The 18,720-nt window shown below is 34.7% G+C and overlaps 2 protein-coding genes across 2 annotated transcripts; both read right to left on the reverse strand.

Annotated features, from left to right (window-relative positions):
- Nucleotides 1-1,650: 1,650 nt before the first annotated feature.
- LOC141712056 (metalloendoproteinase 2-MMP-like) lies at nt 1,651-2,698 on the reverse strand. The gene has a single exon (XM_074514831.1). The coding sequence runs from the start codon at nt 2,646-2,648 to the stop codon at nt 1,701-1,703; it is 948 nt and encodes a 315-aa protein (XP_074370932.1). The 5' UTR covers nt 2,649-2,698; the 3' UTR covers nt 1,651-1,700.
- Nucleotides 2,699-16,802: 14,104 nt separating this feature from the next.
- Nucleotides 16,803-17,837, reverse strand: LOC141714068 (metalloendoproteinase 3-MMP-like). Its single transcript, XM_074517611.1, has one exon. The coding sequence runs from the start codon at nt 17,835-17,837 to the stop codon at nt 16,803-16,805; it is 1,035 nt and encodes a 344-aa protein (XP_074373712.1).
- Between the last annotated feature and the right edge of the window lie 883 nt (nt 17,838-18,720).

Raw genomic sequence — 18,720 nt, forward strand, 5'->3', positions numbered from 1 at the left:
CTGATTGATATATTTTAGGAGACAGAATTATATTCCATATCAATTAGAAGTTATCTTGTAACTGTGTACTATATAAACACAGACATAGGTTTACACTATATGTGTTATCATTATCGAGAAGATCATACATTGTAATCTAGCAGCTCTCGTGATATTTGTTCATCACTGAGAGAGAACAGTTCCATTGTAAAAGAGTTTACTATATCGAATACATCTGTTTTCTGTTACTTGTTAACTAAATCGATTTGATTGTATTCTACACTGTATCAACCCCCTTCTACAGTGTTGTGTGACCTAACAAGACTGTTAAAATAGCAAACCAAATAAAATTATTCTGATCTGTAACTTTGGTTATATCAATAAAATATATATGTATGACATCCATACGGTTGGATCGATATAAAGTATTTTTAAAATAATCAAAATAACAAATCATGACTAAACACTAATTAGCGTTAATAGTCAAACTAATACTTGACTGTTAAAATAACAAACCAAATAAAATTATCTTGATTTGAAACTTTTGTTATATCATTAAAATATATTTATTTTGTCATCCATACGGTTGGATCAATTAAAAATAATTTTAAATAAGTCGAGACACCAATATTGGACTAAACACTATTTACAAGTACTAGTCAAACTAATATTTGACTGTTAAAATAGCAAACCAAATAAAATTATTGTGATTTGAAACTTTGGTTATATCAATAAAATATATATTTTATGACATCCATATGGTTGGATCGATATAAAGTATTTTTAAAATAATTGAAACAACAAATCCAGACTAAACACTGGTTAGCGTTACTAGTCAAACTAATGTTTGACCGTTAAAAATAGAAAATCAAATAAAATTGTTTTGATGTGAAACTTTGGTTATATCATTAAAATATATATTTTATGATATCCATACGGTTGGATCGATGAAATATTTTAAAAAAAAATCTTAACTAAAATATAATTATAAAGCCACATTTTAAAATTAGAAAATAAAATAAAAAAAATTCTAAATCACGTCAAAATATATCACATATGTATGCAAAATGGTTGTTTGAAGATGAAAAAAATACAGTGAAGTCGAATTTTTTTTAAAAAAATCATGCCTATATAAAAATATTCAGGATATATTAGAATTTTTTTGATTTTTAAAAAGCGAGCTCGAGCCGAGTCGAGTCGTGCCGATTCGAGCCGAGTCGAGTCGTGCCGATTCGAGCCGAGTCGAGTCGTGCCGATTCGAGCCGAGTCGAGCCAAGTCGAGCCGAACCAAGTTCGATTCGAGCCTAGCCGAGCTCGATCCAAGCTCGAGCCGAACAACCCAAAGCTCAGCTCGATCTCGTTTTGCTGAACGAACACATTTCTCTGTTGGAGCTCGAACTCGTGTTCGTTAACGAGCCGAGCCGAGCTCACTCTTAATGAGTTGAACTCAAGTTTGTTCACGAATAATTCGGTTCGTGAACAACCCTAAAAAAATATATATCCTATCATCAGTTTATCAATTTTAAATGTAGATGATAAGACGTAAATCACTTCATTAAAGTAAAATTATTGATACGACGACATAGTAAAACATGCAGACTATTTTAACATTCCCATCAGAAGCTCAGGAGATCCATCTACACCCGGCATGCCTCCCCCCGAAACACTTAATATCATATAAATATATATAAATAATAGGAGAGAATTAAGAGAGGTGCAGTCTAAAAGTTATATAACGCCCTCATACCCTCAAGATCATCATCCTGTATATCTGTTAAGACTCCCGGACGAGTAGTTGGATACATAAGTGCATTTTCAACGGAGCTATGACCAAGTCCAAGAAGGTGTCCAATTTCATGCATAGCAACACTCACCAAATCATAATAACCAGGTACAGCTCCTATAGAAAACGATTCATCTGCATCACAATGAAGCCTTCCGTCTGTTGGTGCAAAAGCATGAGCTAGAACATTTCCTGGACCATCAAAAGGGCTATCATCCCCATGGTCACCACTTTCAAAACCAATCGTTAGATCAGAGCTATCATAATCCTGTGTTTCTGAGAAACTAAAATACTGTGTAACCGAAGCCCATCTATTGAATGCTCTGACAAACGCGGGTTTAGCATCAGAAGGCGTGGTTTCATCAAACCAGTAAGTAAGAGTTGTCTTACCAACTGGCCATCGAGGGGTCGGGGAGCCTGGAAAATAAGTATAATGAGAGACTGTGTGGAGGTTTTTACGACTAGTGTGGTGGTGATGTCTTTTTTTGTTTATTCTCATGGTATTAGTTCCATTAACTATATCGGGCACTCCGCACCGTGGCATTGCCATCTTTGATATCGTTTCAGAATCTAGAGTTCCGGTAACATTGAGATTAAAGTTGGCCTGATAGGTCTTCATTGCAGCCTCAAGAAAATCATCAAATTCGTCATTATCGTGAGCTTTTGAAGAATGATAATCTAGGTATCCGAATTTGTTCAGATACTTTTTTAGCTCACGAATACCTGCAAGAGTTTCACCCTTTTTGCATCCTTCAAGATTCTCAAGGAATCCGGAAGGGTGTGGCTTAGTGAAGGTAGTAGTAGTGTTTTCGGAGTTGGTTGGAACAAGGAGGATCAAGAAGAGGAGAGAGATGCATGATATTATCAGCTGAAGATAGTGTGCCATGTCTCTTTGAGGAAGATATAGAGAATGAAAGAAAGTGTACCAAACTAGCTACCAATATCATCCATATTTATAGGGGGCGTAATTTTTATTAATTTGTTGATTTATTTCTTACGTAACTTCTTACGTATTATCCTGGTCTGTATTTTCCTGTGGAAATGTGCTTTCCTGGGTTTGTGTTCTCCTGTGGAAATGCAAGTCCGTCCCTCCCGGTGTACAAGGCACAGACTATTCAATGAGCAACGACGAGAATGTTATAGTTCCACATCTGTCTTCTACTTTATAGGTTAATTACGAGAACTGAGAATGAATCTCAAAATTGGTGAAATAATATCAAGTTATTATGTAGTTAAAAAAATAGAACTAACTCTAATTATGAGGTTTTATCGTATATTTCTTATTTTTTTACTAATATATATTCTAGTTATGCTTATTTTAGTTGTTATATAAATCTAACATATTATCTTTTACTTATATGATTATGTAAAAAAAATCGACCCTTAAGTGGCACCACTAACAAAAAAATTAGTGTACATAGAGAGCTAGTATAAGTAAATTCTGTTAGTTGAAATTTAAATATATAAAATTTTGAAAAATGTTATATAATTTTGGACTTTTTTGAAAAATACCCGAGGCTAAAACATGTTTGCAGAAATACTGCCATTTTTTAAAAGAATTTGCAAAATTACTTTTTAATTTGTAAAAATATTATTTTTCAATTTGTTTTGCAAAAATACTGTTTTTGGGCAACCGAAATCAACTAGATACAAACTTTGATGAGTTTCTCCAACTACATCTAACCTCAAATCAACCAAAAAAACTTTATTGTTGATTTTGGTTGATTCCGTATTTTTACAAAAAAATCACAAGATAGTAAAATCGCAAAAAAACTGAGAAAAATTAGTATTTTTGGTAAATTCTCTATAATTTTCCAGTGAGTATTCAAAAAAAAGATCGGGTACTTTTTTGTTCTAATAGAACATGGTTTTGCTTCTTAGTATAAATAATTAATAACTCGTGTGAATCAGATTAAAAAAATTGAAGTAGTATTTGTAATGCGAAACACTGATCAAAATTTAATATATTAATATGAAATATTAGATAGGTACTTATAAAAAATAATTATGTAGTTAAAAAAATTGAAATAAATAGGAAATTTATAATTCTAGTCTTGCATTTCTTTATTTGTTATATATACAAATCTAACATATTAGTTTTATTTTTCGAAACGAATTGTGTAATTATCTTATAAATAAAATATATGTAATTTTAGATAATTTAGTATAAATTAATATAATTTGATAATTATATATCTTATAATTAGCTTTTTCAATATAGTTTATTTAATATTAATTAATTATTGATAAAAAAATATATTTTTCAAATTAAAAGTAAATAAACACTTGAATAAACACTAACTAATAAAAAAACAAAGTTTAAAAAGAATATAAATAAAATGTATTAGGTGAGTACCAAAATTTGATACTTGCATACCAATAAAACATTATTTTGCTTTATTTTGCTTGTTAAAAAAGAATATAGTTAACTAATATATAACTCGTGTAATGCACGGTTGTATTTATTATTATATATTATAAATTTTAATTTTAATATATTATTGATGGTCTTACACCTTGTACTCCTTATATAAAAAAATTTGGAACCTTGCATCCTCTTATACAAAATTTTTAAGGCTTATATCTGACGATTCTCATTAACTAGACTATAGATTGAGTGACAAGGTACTACCAACCAAACATGTTTCATTTTTAATATAATAGTATATATTTCAATATTAAGCCTCTGCTTGGGATTTTTGATAAAAAAAATATAGAAGTTTTTTTGATAATTTTTGTATATTTTTTTAATAATATAAATAAAATAATATTTTTGATTACATTTAATATTGAAATTAGTAGCTATATATACACACTGAAAAGCAGCTTATTTCATTTTTTTCTGGCTCAAAACATTTTCATTTTGCAATAACAATACCACACATAACTCAAACCATATTATGTGTCATTGAAGATTAAGTGTCATATTGAAGATTAAGTGTCATCTTGGAAAACTGCTTAAGATTTTTGTACGTGGTACGTTCTACTCTATAAGTATAGGCCGCCATCTTAGATAACATTCTTAATTTCTTATCCAGGCGGCCCCTTAAAAATAATATTTTGACTGTCAAAAATTATTAGAGTAATTTGCAGTTTGTAATCTATTTTTATTTTCATTTTTGTGATTTGGGTCTACATTATTTCCTTTGTCAATTTATACCTCGTAAAATTAATTTCACTTCTATTTGCACCCGATTGACGACTTTCCATCCAAGATGACCGTTAACTTTAACGGAATCGGGGGTATTTTAATAAATTACTAATTAAAACAAAAGAAAATAAGAGTAATTGGTATTTTGTAACCCATTTTTTTGGACATTTTTTTAATTCGGGTCTATATTATGTTTCCTTACAAGTTGCACCTTTAACTTTAAATTTCACTTTGTTTTGCACTCACTTTTATATCAGGGGTAAAATCATAAATTTCTGGTTTTCAAGAACAAATCGCCGGATCCTTAGATTTATCTGCCCAAACAAACAAATAAATACATGAATCGATTACAAATATGGCTAAGCAAAACCGAACCAAAACCAAAAAACTGAACCGAACCGTACTAATTCGGTTTGGTTCAGTCCTGATTTTTCAGAAATTTGTTCTATTCGGTCCGGACCAAATAGACCGAAATAAAATCGGCTCGGTCCGATTCTTTTAAAAAATATTTCGGTCCAGACCGAATAGATCGAATTGAACAAATCATAAATACTATAATTTATATTATATATTTTACATATATCTTAAAAATTATAATCATAATTTTTAATTTTTAATTATATTTATACACCGATAGAACTCTACATATCACTTTACTTAAATTATATTTTAGAGTTCATATTTTTATGTTTGAAATTTTATTACAGTTTAATTTTTTTTAAAAAAATCAGTTCGTTTGGTCCAAAACCGGACCGAACCGAATTATTTTGGTTCAGTCCGGTCCATAATACAATTTCGGTCCGGTTTGGTCCAATAAAAAATGATAATTCAGTTTTTCAGTCGATTCAGTTCGGTCTGGTTTTAGACCGAACCGACCGAATGTTGAGCCCCATTTGCAAATAACAAGCAAAAGTTATCTGTAATATCATATTTAGTGAAAAATGCCTGAAAATCAAACCCCCAATTCGAAATAAGAATCATATATGGAGTTTAATTTTTTATTTTAGCGAATATGGATCGGCCTATTAAATATTCGCTCCATTTATAATTGGATTTTTTTTATCGGATCGAATCCTGGATCGAATATTTAATATGCTGATCCGTATCCGCTAAAATAAAAATTAAACTCGATTCTAGGATTCTTATTTCGAATAGGGAGTTTAATTTCCGGGAATTTTTTATTAAATTTGATATTACAGATAGTTTTTGCTTGTTATTCGCAACCAATTCATGTATTTATTTATTGGTTTGGACCGGGAAATATAAGGATTCGGCGATTTATTCTTGGAGACTCTAAATATCCGATTTGACCCCTGATATAAAAGTTAAAAACGTTCAAGGGGTGCAAAACAAAACGAAATTCAAAGTTAAAGGTGCAACTTGCAAGGAAACATAATATAGGCCTGAATTTAAAAAACGCTCAAAGAAATGGGTTACAAAGTGTCAATTACTCTTATTTTCTTATGTTTTAATTAGTAATTTACTAAAATGCTCCCGCTTCCGTTAAAGTTAACGGTCATCTTGGATGGAAAGTCGTTAGTTGGGTGGAAATAGAAGCGAAATTAATTTTATGGGGTGCATGTTGATAGAGAAAATAATCTAAACCCAAATAGAAAAAATGAAAATAAAAGTGGGTTACAAATTGCCAATTACTCAAATTATTATTATCAAAAAGAATTAAAAGATATTTTACAATAAAAGTGGGTCAGACAACAAAATCTCTTTAAAATGTAGAGAGTGATGAATCAAATTTAAGTATGAGCTCGTTAATGATCTCACTTCAACGGACACCAACTATATTATAGCAATCCCTCTTGGAGTGATAATGTTACAGAAGACAAATTGGCATGGAGGACCTTTTCTCTTGATGGAAATGTTATGTGAGATCTGCATATGTGCTTGAAAAATGTTGTGATTGCGGGTAACTTTCATCGACCTTGGATTGAGATCTGGAAGCTAGAAACTATCCCAAAGATAAGGAGGCACTTCTTTGTTAATCTACGAGTTTATGATGATATTCAGATTGTAACATAACAGAAGTTTAGAGTCCAGAGATTGCAGTGATTCAGATTTTCCAGGAGACTATTTCTTAGGATTAGGTTTGTTAGGGTTTTGTGTAAATCTTGTTTATCTGGATAAACCTTATCTCAAACAAACCCACCACCTTATCTTATAAATCAAGTTTAAATCTCTCAAGCCTTATCTTTACTTGATTTATCTTTTTCAAACGTACTAACAGATTAGTTTCAAAGTTTTATTCAAATATTTTCAAACAAACTTATCTTCCAACCTTATCTTGTGTTTGAAAATAAATCTGTTAGAACTTTGCTTATAAATACAACTCTTCATTTCAGATTTATAAAAAACACTTTCACGAGAATCTTTCATCATCTGAAATCATTTTCTTGTTTCATACCCGAGATATTCATATCCAGAAAAACAAGAAACCTAGTTTGAGTTGTAATCAATTTGTTTATTCTTGTACTTGTGTATTCATATCAACTTTGTGCCGGGTTGTGGCAAGCTTGATTTCAAAGTATAGCAAGGTAGCTAGAAGGCTAAGGAATAGCAGTGGGCTAGGTAGCAAGGTAGCTTGGGAAAGGGTTTCTTTCAGGTGCTATATTTGTAATCAAGGAAAAGACTGTAAGTTCTTTTATTAAAGTTGATATAATACATTCTCTATGCTAGTTGGCATGGGGACTTGGATGTAGGCCATAGACTAGGTGTAGGGGCCGAACCAAGTGAAAACTTCTGGTGTTTTTATTTTTCAGTTTTCAGCATTCTGCATTTTATTTCTGTTGTTTATTTTCTGCAGTGTAATTGAGACTGTCCCATACCCTGTCTCATTTGTAAAGGGACTGTCCCATTTGCATAAGAGACTGTCCCATTTGCCTTGACAGTTAGAATATTATTTTATCTATCGAGCCATCGAATTTCATTTGGTATCAGAGCAGGTGCATTTAATTCTCTTTTTAGTGTTTATTTTGCTAGCGATCCATGGCTCAACCAGATAGGTATTCAAACAATTATCCACCACTGCTTCATGGTGCTGAAAACTACAATGACTGGAAGTTTCGGATGAAAATCTTTCTCCAGCGTGATGCATTTGAATGGGATGCTGTAGAAAATGGTTTCACAATTCCTATGAAAGAAGGGAAGCCAAAATCTCTCAAGGATCTCTCTCCCGAAGAAGTGAACGTAATGAATTCTAATGCTAAAGCTATGAACTCACTTCTCAATGGCATGGTAGCTACAGAATTAAGAAAAGTTTCAGCATGTACTACTGCCAAGCAGATTTGGGATACGATCAAAGTCAGCATGAAGGCACGTCTAAGGTACGTGAAGTAAAATTAAGTATGCTAATGAGTGACTATGAAGGTTTCAGGTTGAAAAGAGATGAAAGTGTGCGAGATGCTCAAGGGAGGTTTCTGACATTGATGAACTCCATCTCACTTCTGGAAAGGATCATTCCTCAATCTGAGATTAATAGGAAAATCCTCAGAGCAATGTCAAAGAAGTTTGCTCCAAAGATTACTATTCTGCAGGATTCAACACTGCTTTCAACTATGGACACTCTAACACTGTTCAGTGAATTGGAAGAATTCGAAAATCAGCTACGCAGATATGATGAAGAAGATGAAGCTCCTCGTAAGAAAACTCTTGCACTTAATGCAGATGCAGATGAGTCTCCTGATGATTCTGATGAAGAGATTGCTCTTCTAACAAAGAAGTTTCATAAATTTCTTGCCAAACGGAATGTTTCCAAACGACCTATGAAGTCACAGTTTCCGAAGAAGGACTTCAAATCTAATCCGAGCAAGGAGGTTAAGGTGAATCAAAGCAAGGATACTTGTTTTGAGTGTGGAAAGAAAGGGCACTTCAAAAAGGACTGCTACAAGCTGAAGAACAAAAGGAAGGCATTAATTACCTGGAGTGATGATGAATCTGATGTGGAGATCGATTCAGACGATGAAGTTGCTCAACTTTGCTTTGCTGGACTAGAGGACGACTCCAGTGATAATGATGAGGTACAGAATATTAAGTATAATTCAAATATATCTTCGTCTATTTTAAATTTGCAGGTCCAGGTTAAGAAGTTGAAAGAAAAGAATGCTTATTTAAAGCAAGCTTTAAGTGAAGTTCTTAGTGAAATGGATGACCCCATGAAGGAAGAAGCCCTAGTTGTTGAGAACAGATCATTGCTTGAAAGGGTTTCAAAACTTACTGAAGAAAATCAATATCTCAAAAATGAGATTGAGATGAAGGATGTATGCCTTGAAGCTTTGAAGAAAGAATCAATATATGTTGATCCAGAAACCGTTAAAGAAGACAGTGCTCCTGATCCCCTGGTTCCTGAATTAAAGCAGAAAGTCGAACAGCTTGAAAAGGATTTAGCTAAATGTTTTCATGGAGAAGGAACTTTGAATGCTCTTCTTGGTGAACAAAAATCTTCTCTTGATAAAGGAGGTTTAGGATGTGAGTCAATCAAGAAACGTGCATTTCAAGGAGGTTATAAGCGAGCTCCTATGAAATATAAGATGCCTTATGAGAAATGTCGAGATTGTGGCAAAGCTGGCCACCCTACAGCTGAATCTAGATTATGTGGTATCAAGGACCACTTCTCTAACTCATCTTATAAATCGTCTACTAGATATAAATCTGCTAATACTTCTGTTAATATTGTTCAGATGTGGATTAAGAAATCAGATAGACATTTATATAAGATTTGTGATACTAACCAACCAGGACCCAAGGTTAAGTGGGTACCTAAGGGATAAAGCAATTCTTGCAGGTTTGTTTGAAGGTCCATGTTCCGCGAAATAAATGGATCATCGACAGTGGTTGTTCACGTCACATGACAGGTGATAAATCCAAGTTTCTATCTCTAGTTGCCAAGGAAGGTGGCTTAGTTACTCTTGGAGATTCAAAACACCGTCAGAATTATTGGAAAAGGCACCATTGGTAATGACAGGTTTGCTATTAACAATGTTCGTTTAGTTGATGGTTTGAAATATAATCTCATTAGTGTAAGTCAACTTACTGATGTTGGTCATAAGGTTAAGTTCGATAAAGATGTATGCTATATTGGTACTAAGACTAACGAGTTTGCTTTAGTTGCCAAAAGAAAAGGAAATATTTTTGTGTTAGATTTTGATGAACAGCAGGAGGAAATTTGTCTTTCTACTGTTCAAGATCAGCAGTATCTTTGGCATCGACGTCTAGGCCATGTTCACATGGATCTTCTTCGGAAGATATCTTCTCATGATATGGTTCGAGGTCTACCAAAGCTGAAGTACAAGAAAATAGAACCTTGTTCAGCTTGCCAACTTGGAAAACAGGTGAAAACTTCCTTTACTGCTAAGAATAAAGTATCAACTTCTGTTCCTTTGCAGCTTCTTCATTTAGATCTTTTCGGTCCAGAAAGGTATGTAAGTTTGGGAGGTAAGAATTATGCTTTTGTTATAGTTGATGATTATTCTCGTTTTACTTGGGTATTATTTTTACGAACTAAGGATGAAGCTTTTGTTGAGTTTAAGGATCTTATTACTAACCTTGAGACTAAGTATTCATTTAAGCTCAAGACTATCCGTAGTGATCATGGAGGTGAATTCGAGAAGGATTTCATAACTTTCTGTAAATCAAGAGGAATCACTCATGAATTCTCAGCTCCTCGAACTCCTCAGCAGAACGGAGTAGTAGAACGCAAGAACAGAACTCTACAGGAAACTGCCAGAACTCTACTACATGAGAGTAAGCTTCCAAGAAAATTTTGGGCTGAAGCGGTACACACTTCCTGTTATGTTTTAAATAGAGTACTTATTCATCCTATTTTGCTTAAAACTCCGTATGAATTGCTTAAGAAAAGGACTCCTAACATTAGTTATTTTCGAGTATTTGGTTCCAAGTGTTTTATCTTAGATACTCAAAATAATCGAGGCAAGTTCGATGCAAAATCTACGGAAGGAATCTTCTTGGGATATTCTACAACAAGCAAAGCTTATCGTGTTTATAATTCTGTCAAGAACAAAGTAGAAGAATCCATCAATATTACATTCAATGAATCCTCAAGGAATATATCTCAAATTGATGAAGACACTGCGGATCTATCGTCTCATTCCCAAATGAGACAGTCTCATTCTGAAAAGAGTCAGTCTCATTTTGACAAATCAAGCAGTCAAGACTCTCCAGGTCCATCTCAGTCTTCTGATAATTCTTTGGGGTCTACTCAAGCTTCAGATGAATCTTCTGGCTCTCCAAAGACTCCCGATAGTGTTTCAAATGTGAATTCTGTTACTCCTCTGGATAAATCTTCACAAGCGGAAATGAGGCAGTCTCTTTTGAATGAGACAACTCATATTCATTTCCAGGCAGATAATTCTAATGAGGAAGAAATGAGTAATATTCAACTTCCTAAGTCTTCTAGGACTGTGAAGAATCATCCACCAGATAACCTTCTCACTGATTTAGATCAAGGGATTTCTACTCGAAGCAGACTTCATAATCTATGTGCATTCTGTGCTTTTGTTGCTGAATTCGAACCAAAGAATGCTCAAGAAGCAGTTGCAGACAAACACTGGTCTGTTGCAGTGCAGGAGGAATTGAACCAGTTCGAGCGTTGTGATGTTTGGGAACTCGTCCCACCTCCTCAGGATGCCAAAATCATTGGTACTCGTTGGGTTTTCAAGAATAAGAAAGATGAAGATGGAAATATCATTCGAAATAAAGCTCGTTTGGTTGCTCAGGGATACAACCAGCAGGAAGGAATCGATTACGACGAGACATATGCTCCAGTAGCTCGTTTAGAAGCTATTCGAATCTTAATGGCCTTTGCAGCTCACAAGAAGTTCAAGCTCTATCAGATGGACGTCAAAAGCGCATTTCTAAATGGCTATCTCAAGGAAGAAGTCTACGTGAAGCAGCCTCCAGGTTTCATTCACGAGAAGTACCCTAACTATGTTTACAAGCTCAAGAAATCTGTCTATGGATTGAGACAGTCCCCTCGCTGTTGGTATGAACGTCTCAGTCAATTTCTTGTGAACAATGGTTTCATTCGTGGTACACTCGATCCAACTCTCTTTATTTTTCATAAACGTGATAACTTTCTTTTAGTTCAAGTTTATGTTGATGATATAGTTTTTGGATCTTCTAATGAATCTTTGTGTAAGTGGTTTTCTGATTGCATGCATAAGGAATTCGATATGAGTTTGATGGGTGAATTGCAGTACTTTCTAGGTTTGCAAATTAATCAGTCTAATGCAGGAATATTTATTCACCAAGGCAAGTACATAAAGGATTTACTCAAAAGATTTGCACTTGATCATGTCACACCTAAATTAACTCCTATGAGTACTTCAGTTAAGCTTACAAAGGATGAAAAAGGTACACCTGTAGATGTCACTAAATTTCGAGGTATGATTGGTTCATTGTTATATTTAACTGCCTCACGACCTGACATTATGTATAGTGTATGCTTGTGTGCTCGTTTTCAATCTCAACCTAAAGAATCTCATTTGAATGCCATTAAACGTATTTTTAAATATTTGAAAGGTACGAGTGACTTGGGATTATTTTATCCAAGCTCCTCTTCCTTTGAATTAATCGGTTTTTCAGATGCTGACTATGCAGGGTCACAGGTTGATAGAAAAAGCACAAGTGGTGCTTGTGAATTTTTAGGAGATTGTTTAGTTACATGGCATAGTAAAAAGCAAACTTCAGTAGCTCTTTCTACCGCTGAAGGAGAGTACATTGCAGCTGGAAGTTGCTGTGCTCAAATTTTGTGGATGCAACAAATATTGCAGGATTTTGGTATTTCTTACTCAAATATTCCTATATATTGTGATAATACCTCTGCAATTAATATCTCTAAAAATCCTGTTATGCATTCTCGTACTAAGCATATTGATGTTCGTCACCATTTTCTACGAGATAATGTTTCTAAAGGTAATATTGAGCTTATTTATATTTCTACTGAGAAACAGCGTGCAGATATCTTCACTAAGCCTTTAGCTGAAGATAGATTTTGTAAAATGCGCCGTGAATTAGGTATGTGTTCTCTGTAATTTATTACGTGATTTTTTGTAATTTATGTGTTTAAATATGAATTATGTCATAATACTTAAATATATGTTGTGTATTTATTATTTGAGTAATTAGGTTCCTGTTTATGAATTTGTGTTTTTTTTTATTATTTTATTTGTCTGTGTGTTTATGCGTGTATATAGCATTAGATTATGTAAATCTTTTGATTAGACTTTTCATATCCTTGAAACTCGTGCATGTATTACTCTTTCAGTACATAACTTCTGTCTTGCATCTCTTCGACTTCTTTTCAATCTCTATCTCTTCAATTCTCACTTTTTATTTAAACTCATCTTCTTAACCCTTTCAGTTTCCTATTCACCTTCTCTCACTTAAACACAATCAAAAACCTTTCTCAATTTCTTTTCTACTTTCTCACCTCTATCCATGGCACGCAAATCTACCCCTTTCACCCGTTCTCGATCTACCGCTCAACGTACCCCAACTGATGCGGCTTCAGGTTCCAAGCGTCAACGGGTCGGTAATTTTGAACCGGAAGTATCAAGCGGAATGTCTGATAGTTCTTTTGAGCGACATGCAAAGGAGACTACTTCGACGAAAGTGATGTCAAAGTTGATTCTGAAGGAACGCCTGTGTGATCTGGATCTTCTGAAGAAAATCGGTATTGTGGGCTTGTTTGATTCAGTTGGTTGTTCGTCATTGTTGTCGCCCCCGGAGATTATTTATCCCGAGTTAGTGAAAGAATTCTACGCCAAGCTACGTATTTTGGATGGAAATATTGTGTTCTCAGAAGTCCAAGGGAATCCTGTTTGTTTTAAAGCGGATCTTCTGGCACGGCTTACTGGTGTTTCTGACAAGGGAGTTTGTCCGTCGACAACTCATCAAGCGTTTCAAGACATTCCTGGTCTCCAGTACGAGGAACAGCTCAAGGTCATTCTTGGTGACAATTTTGTTTCGGTGTCAGTCAAACCTTCGGTAAATGATTTAACCCCAGTTTCTCTTGTTTTGTTTCGCTTATTTCATACGAATGTTATGCCTCGTAAATCCGGTCGTGATAGAGTCACTTTCCAAGATTGTATTCTTATGTCTGTTTTTGTTAAAAAGATTCAGTGCAATGTTGCTTCCTTGATTATATCCAATATGGGTCACTGTGCCAAGCATGGTTCTATGCACTTACCATACCCTGGCCTTTTGTCTCGAGTATTTGAATATTTTTGTGCCTTGACCCCTGCTTCTGTGTCTGATAAGATTTCCGTAGTTTTTGACTTGTCAGTATTAACCTTAAATGGTTTAATTGTCTCTGAGTCCAATGAGTTAGTTTTTGATGATGCTTCTAGGAATGTTGGTGGTATTCCTAAGTCTCCTAATTATGCCTCAGACCCCTTTGATCAGCCTACCAATAATCTTCTTAATTCTCTGTTGATCAAATTAAATGAAAATTCTATTGCTTTGGCTAATCTTAATCAGCATTTTGCTTCTGTCAAAACTCTTGGATCACTAACTTCTGAAGTTAGTATTCTAAATGCTTCTTTTGAGTTGTTTAGGAAGTATGTCTGTTCATCTTTGGATGATATCAATGCCAAACTCTCTGTATTGCATACTTCTGATGTCAAGTTGTCTAAGACCATAGACTTTGATTTGGGACTCTACAGGAAGGGATGGTTTCCTCTGCTAAGGCATGGGAAAAGGAATTTGTTAAGTTGTTTTTTAAGCTTGGATCTGAGACTAAGTTTTTATCTCAGCAGTTGTCAGCCATGCAAGACAAGAGCAAGATGTATTGGCACAAGAAACGAGACTGGATTGGAGATTGTACTCTAGAAGAAATCACTGCTCCTCTGCCACTCCCTGCCATTCCTCCACCTTCAGTTTTTGGCATGACCAGAGAAGAATACAAGGCAAAGATTTTTGACTGGCTTCGTGAAAGGGACGGAAAGGCACCAGCTCAGGAAGCTTTTGACAAGTTATTTTAAGAGTACGGCTCAACTCCAGTGTTTTCTTCATCCCAGAACAAGGCTTCTGGTTCAGGCAAACGCAAAGCTCCAGTTCATATTGATGACGATTCTGATTAGAGGACCCTTTTATGATGAAGGGGGAGAAATTATGATGTTTTTAAGACGTTTGTTTCATTTTGGTTTTTCGGACTATGTTTCTTTGATGGGTGTTTCGTTTTTAAGTCTATGTGTTGGTGTTTGAACTTAATTTTTTGATGGATGATTTTATGTGTTTAACTGATATTCTGGATTCGTTTATGTGATTAGATAACAATTGCAACTGGACATCCTGGCACTGGACATCCTGGTTTATGGATGGGTTGTCTTCTGTTTTAAGTGTTTAATGTTTGAGACTGTCTCTTTTATGCATATTGATCTAGTGTCTCATTCATTCTTTAGTTGTCTCATTCTCATAATAATTGCACATATTATAAACTGCAATATATTCTGTTATATCTAACTCTGTTTTACAGGTCTTTAGTGTTTTTGATAGGGGGAGCATTTATGCTTTCTTTGTCATCATCATAAAAGGGGGAGAATGTTAATCTACGAGTTTATGATGATATTCAGATTGCAACATAACAGAAGTTTAGAGTCCAGAGATTGCAGTGATTCAGATTTTCCAGGAGACTATTTCTTAGGATTAGGTTTGTTAGGGTTTTGTGTAAATCTTGTTTATCTGGATAAACCTTATCTCAAACAAACCCACCACCTTATCTTATAAATCAAGTTTAAATCTCTCAAGCCTTATCTTTACTTGATTTATCTTTTTCAAACGTACTAACAGATTAGTTTCAAAGTTTTATTCAAATATTTTCAAACAAACTTATCTTCCAACCTTATCTTGTGTTTAAAAATAAATCTATTAGAACTTTGCTTATAAATACAACTCTTCATTTCAGATTTGTAAAAAACACTTTCACGAGAATCTTTCATCATCTGAAATCATTTTCTTGTTTCATACCCGAGATATTCATATCCAGAAAAACAAGAAACCTAGTTTGAGTTGTAATCAATTTGTTTATTCTTGTACTTGTGTATTCATATCAACATTGTGCCGGGTTGTGGCAAGCTTGATTTCAAAGTATAGCAAGGTAGCTAGAAGGCTAAGGAATAGCAGTGGACTAGGTAGCAAGGTAGCTTGGGAAAGGGTTTCTTTCAGGTGCTATATTTGTAATCAAGGAAAAGACTGTAAGTTCTTTTATTAAAGTTGATATAATACATTTTCTATGCTAGTTGGCATGAGGACTTGGATGTAGGCCATAGACTAGGTGTAGGGGCCGAACCAAGTGAAAACTTCTGGTATTTTTATTTTTCAGTTTTCAGCATTCTGCATTTTATTTCTGTTGTTTATTTTCTGCAGTGTAATTGAGACTGTCCCATACCCTGTCTCATTTGTAAATGGACTGTCCCATTTGCATAAGAGACTGTCCCATTTGCCTTGACAGTTAGAATATTATTTTATCTATCGAGCCTTCGAATTTCATTCTTATCAAGGATTGGAACTACAAGTAAACTTCCAGGCACATGAGTGAAGATGAGTGCGGTCAATGGTCTTAGCAAAAAACACCTCCCCGAACTAAACTGTGATCTACCCTAGTGTTAGTTTAAATTTATTTGAACGGTTACATGTTAAGAGAGATGGGAATATCATTGCTCATCATCTCATTTGATTAGTTTCCTTCAGGGTTAGAACTTAAAATAAATTTGAAACCATAATTCTATAAGTAAAAGTATATTCATCCTCTGTACGTGTAATTTGATTCATGATCCTAAGAAGAAATGGTTAAGTGCGAATCATTTCTGTATAAAAATTAAAGCCACATCAAATATATAGAAACACAATGTAATGTATTCATCAATGATGCAGAATAAGCATATTCCCAAAGGATCGAGTTACATCTGCATGCATGATCCAATTAATATCTATATTTAGAGAAGGGGTGCATCTAAATGTTATATAACAGCTTGATTCCCTGAACATCATCATCCTGTATATCTCTTGACACTCCCGGACCAATACTTGGATACATAATTGCATCTTCAACGGAGCTTGACCAAGTCCAAGAAGGTGTCCAATTTCATGCATAGCAACACTCACCAAGTCGATATAATTAGGAACAGCCCCTATAGACCACGATTCATCCGCATCGCAATGAAGCCTTCCATCTGTTGGCGCAAAAGCATGAGCTAGAGTTCCACCTGGACCATCAAAAGAGGAACCATCCCCATGGTAACCACTTGCAAAACCAATCGTTATATCAGAGCTATCATAATCCTCCGTTTCTGCAAAAGTGAAATATTGTGTAACCGAAGCCCATTTGTCGAATGCTCTAACAAAGGCGGGTTTAGCATCCAAAGGCGTGGTGTCATCAAACCAGTAAGTAAGACTTGTCTCACCAACCGGCCATCTAGGGAAGCCTCGAAAAAAAGTATAATGAGAGACCGTCTGGACCTTTTTAGGACTGTGGTGGTGATGTCGATCATGTCTTTCTTTCTTTATTCTCATGGTATCAGTTCCATTAACTATATCAGGCACTCCGCACCGAGGCATTGACATCTTTGAAATTGTTTCAGAATCTAGAGTTCCCGTGACCTTGAGATCAAAGTTGGCCTGGTAGGTCTTCACTGCCGCCTCAAGAAAAACATCAAATTCGTCATTATCGTGAGCTTTCGAAGAATGATAATTAAGGTATCCGAATGTGTTCAGATATCGTTTTAGCGCACCAAGACCTGATAGAGTTTCACCTTTTTTGCATCCTTCAAGATGCTTTAGAAATGCGAAAGGTCGTGGCTTCCTGAATGTAGTCGTGGGCTTTTGGGAGTTGGATGAAACAACAAGGAGCAAGAAGAGAAGAGAGATGCATGATATGAGGTGAAGATAGTGAGCCATGCCTGTTTGGGAAGATACAAGGAGAGATACCAAGCTAACTACCAACAACATCCATATATTTATAGGGGGCGCAATTGTTATTTTTATTTTATTTTTGCTAGTAATAGAGAGGCAATTGTCATTAACTTGCTGCAACATAATTAATTAATTTGTGCGCAAATTAGTTAGGCAGGATGGTGATGTATATTCATTTCTGCAGAAAAGCATGTCAACTCCTCCCCATGTATCAAGGCAAAGACTTTAAATTGTAGCATGCAGCGGCGGACAGTAGGTGTGGCTTAATATATCGGAGGAGAGATCTGTAGGGTGGCATAATTATAATATTAACAGTTAGTAATTTAGTGTAGAATTTAAGTTTTAGTTAAACCCAATTGAATTTTAGCTAAAAACAAGTTAAAAAAAGACACTATAGTCATTACTCATGAGTGAGCCTCAATTACTAATTATTATGTGTTCTAAAGTAGCATTGGCAACTCTCTCTCTCCCTGTTGGCTAGAATGATGGCCTTCGTTTAGTGACCTCTTTTTTTCCCCAACACAACAGGGAATCCCACTTCAATATTTACGAAATTTTACTACAACCAGTATGGTCTCTTCTTTTCTTTCTCTATTGATGGAGAACTTTACTTACTCGGGTTTCCCCTCTACATTCAAGGAGCGGATTAATAATCATCACAGTGTTTGTTTATATATGTTCATATATTTATGATAATTATATATCTGATGGCATCAAATTTGTGGTTTTCCTACAATCGTAGCTATAGGAACCTTAAATAAAAACGTGACTCTCCAAACTCCCATTCCCCTGGATTCCATAAAACCTATTACATAATTAATGACCTACGTCCACCGTAAGCATGGTACACCTTCGGAGTCCGTAAACC

Source organism: Apium graveolens, chromosome 3, assembly GCF_009905375.1.
Source record: "Apium graveolens cultivar Ventura chromosome 3, ASM990537v1, whole genome shotgun sequence".
NCBI classification, from domain to species: domain Eukaryota; kingdom Viridiplantae; phylum Streptophyta; class Magnoliopsida; order Apiales; family Apiaceae; genus Apium; species Apium graveolens.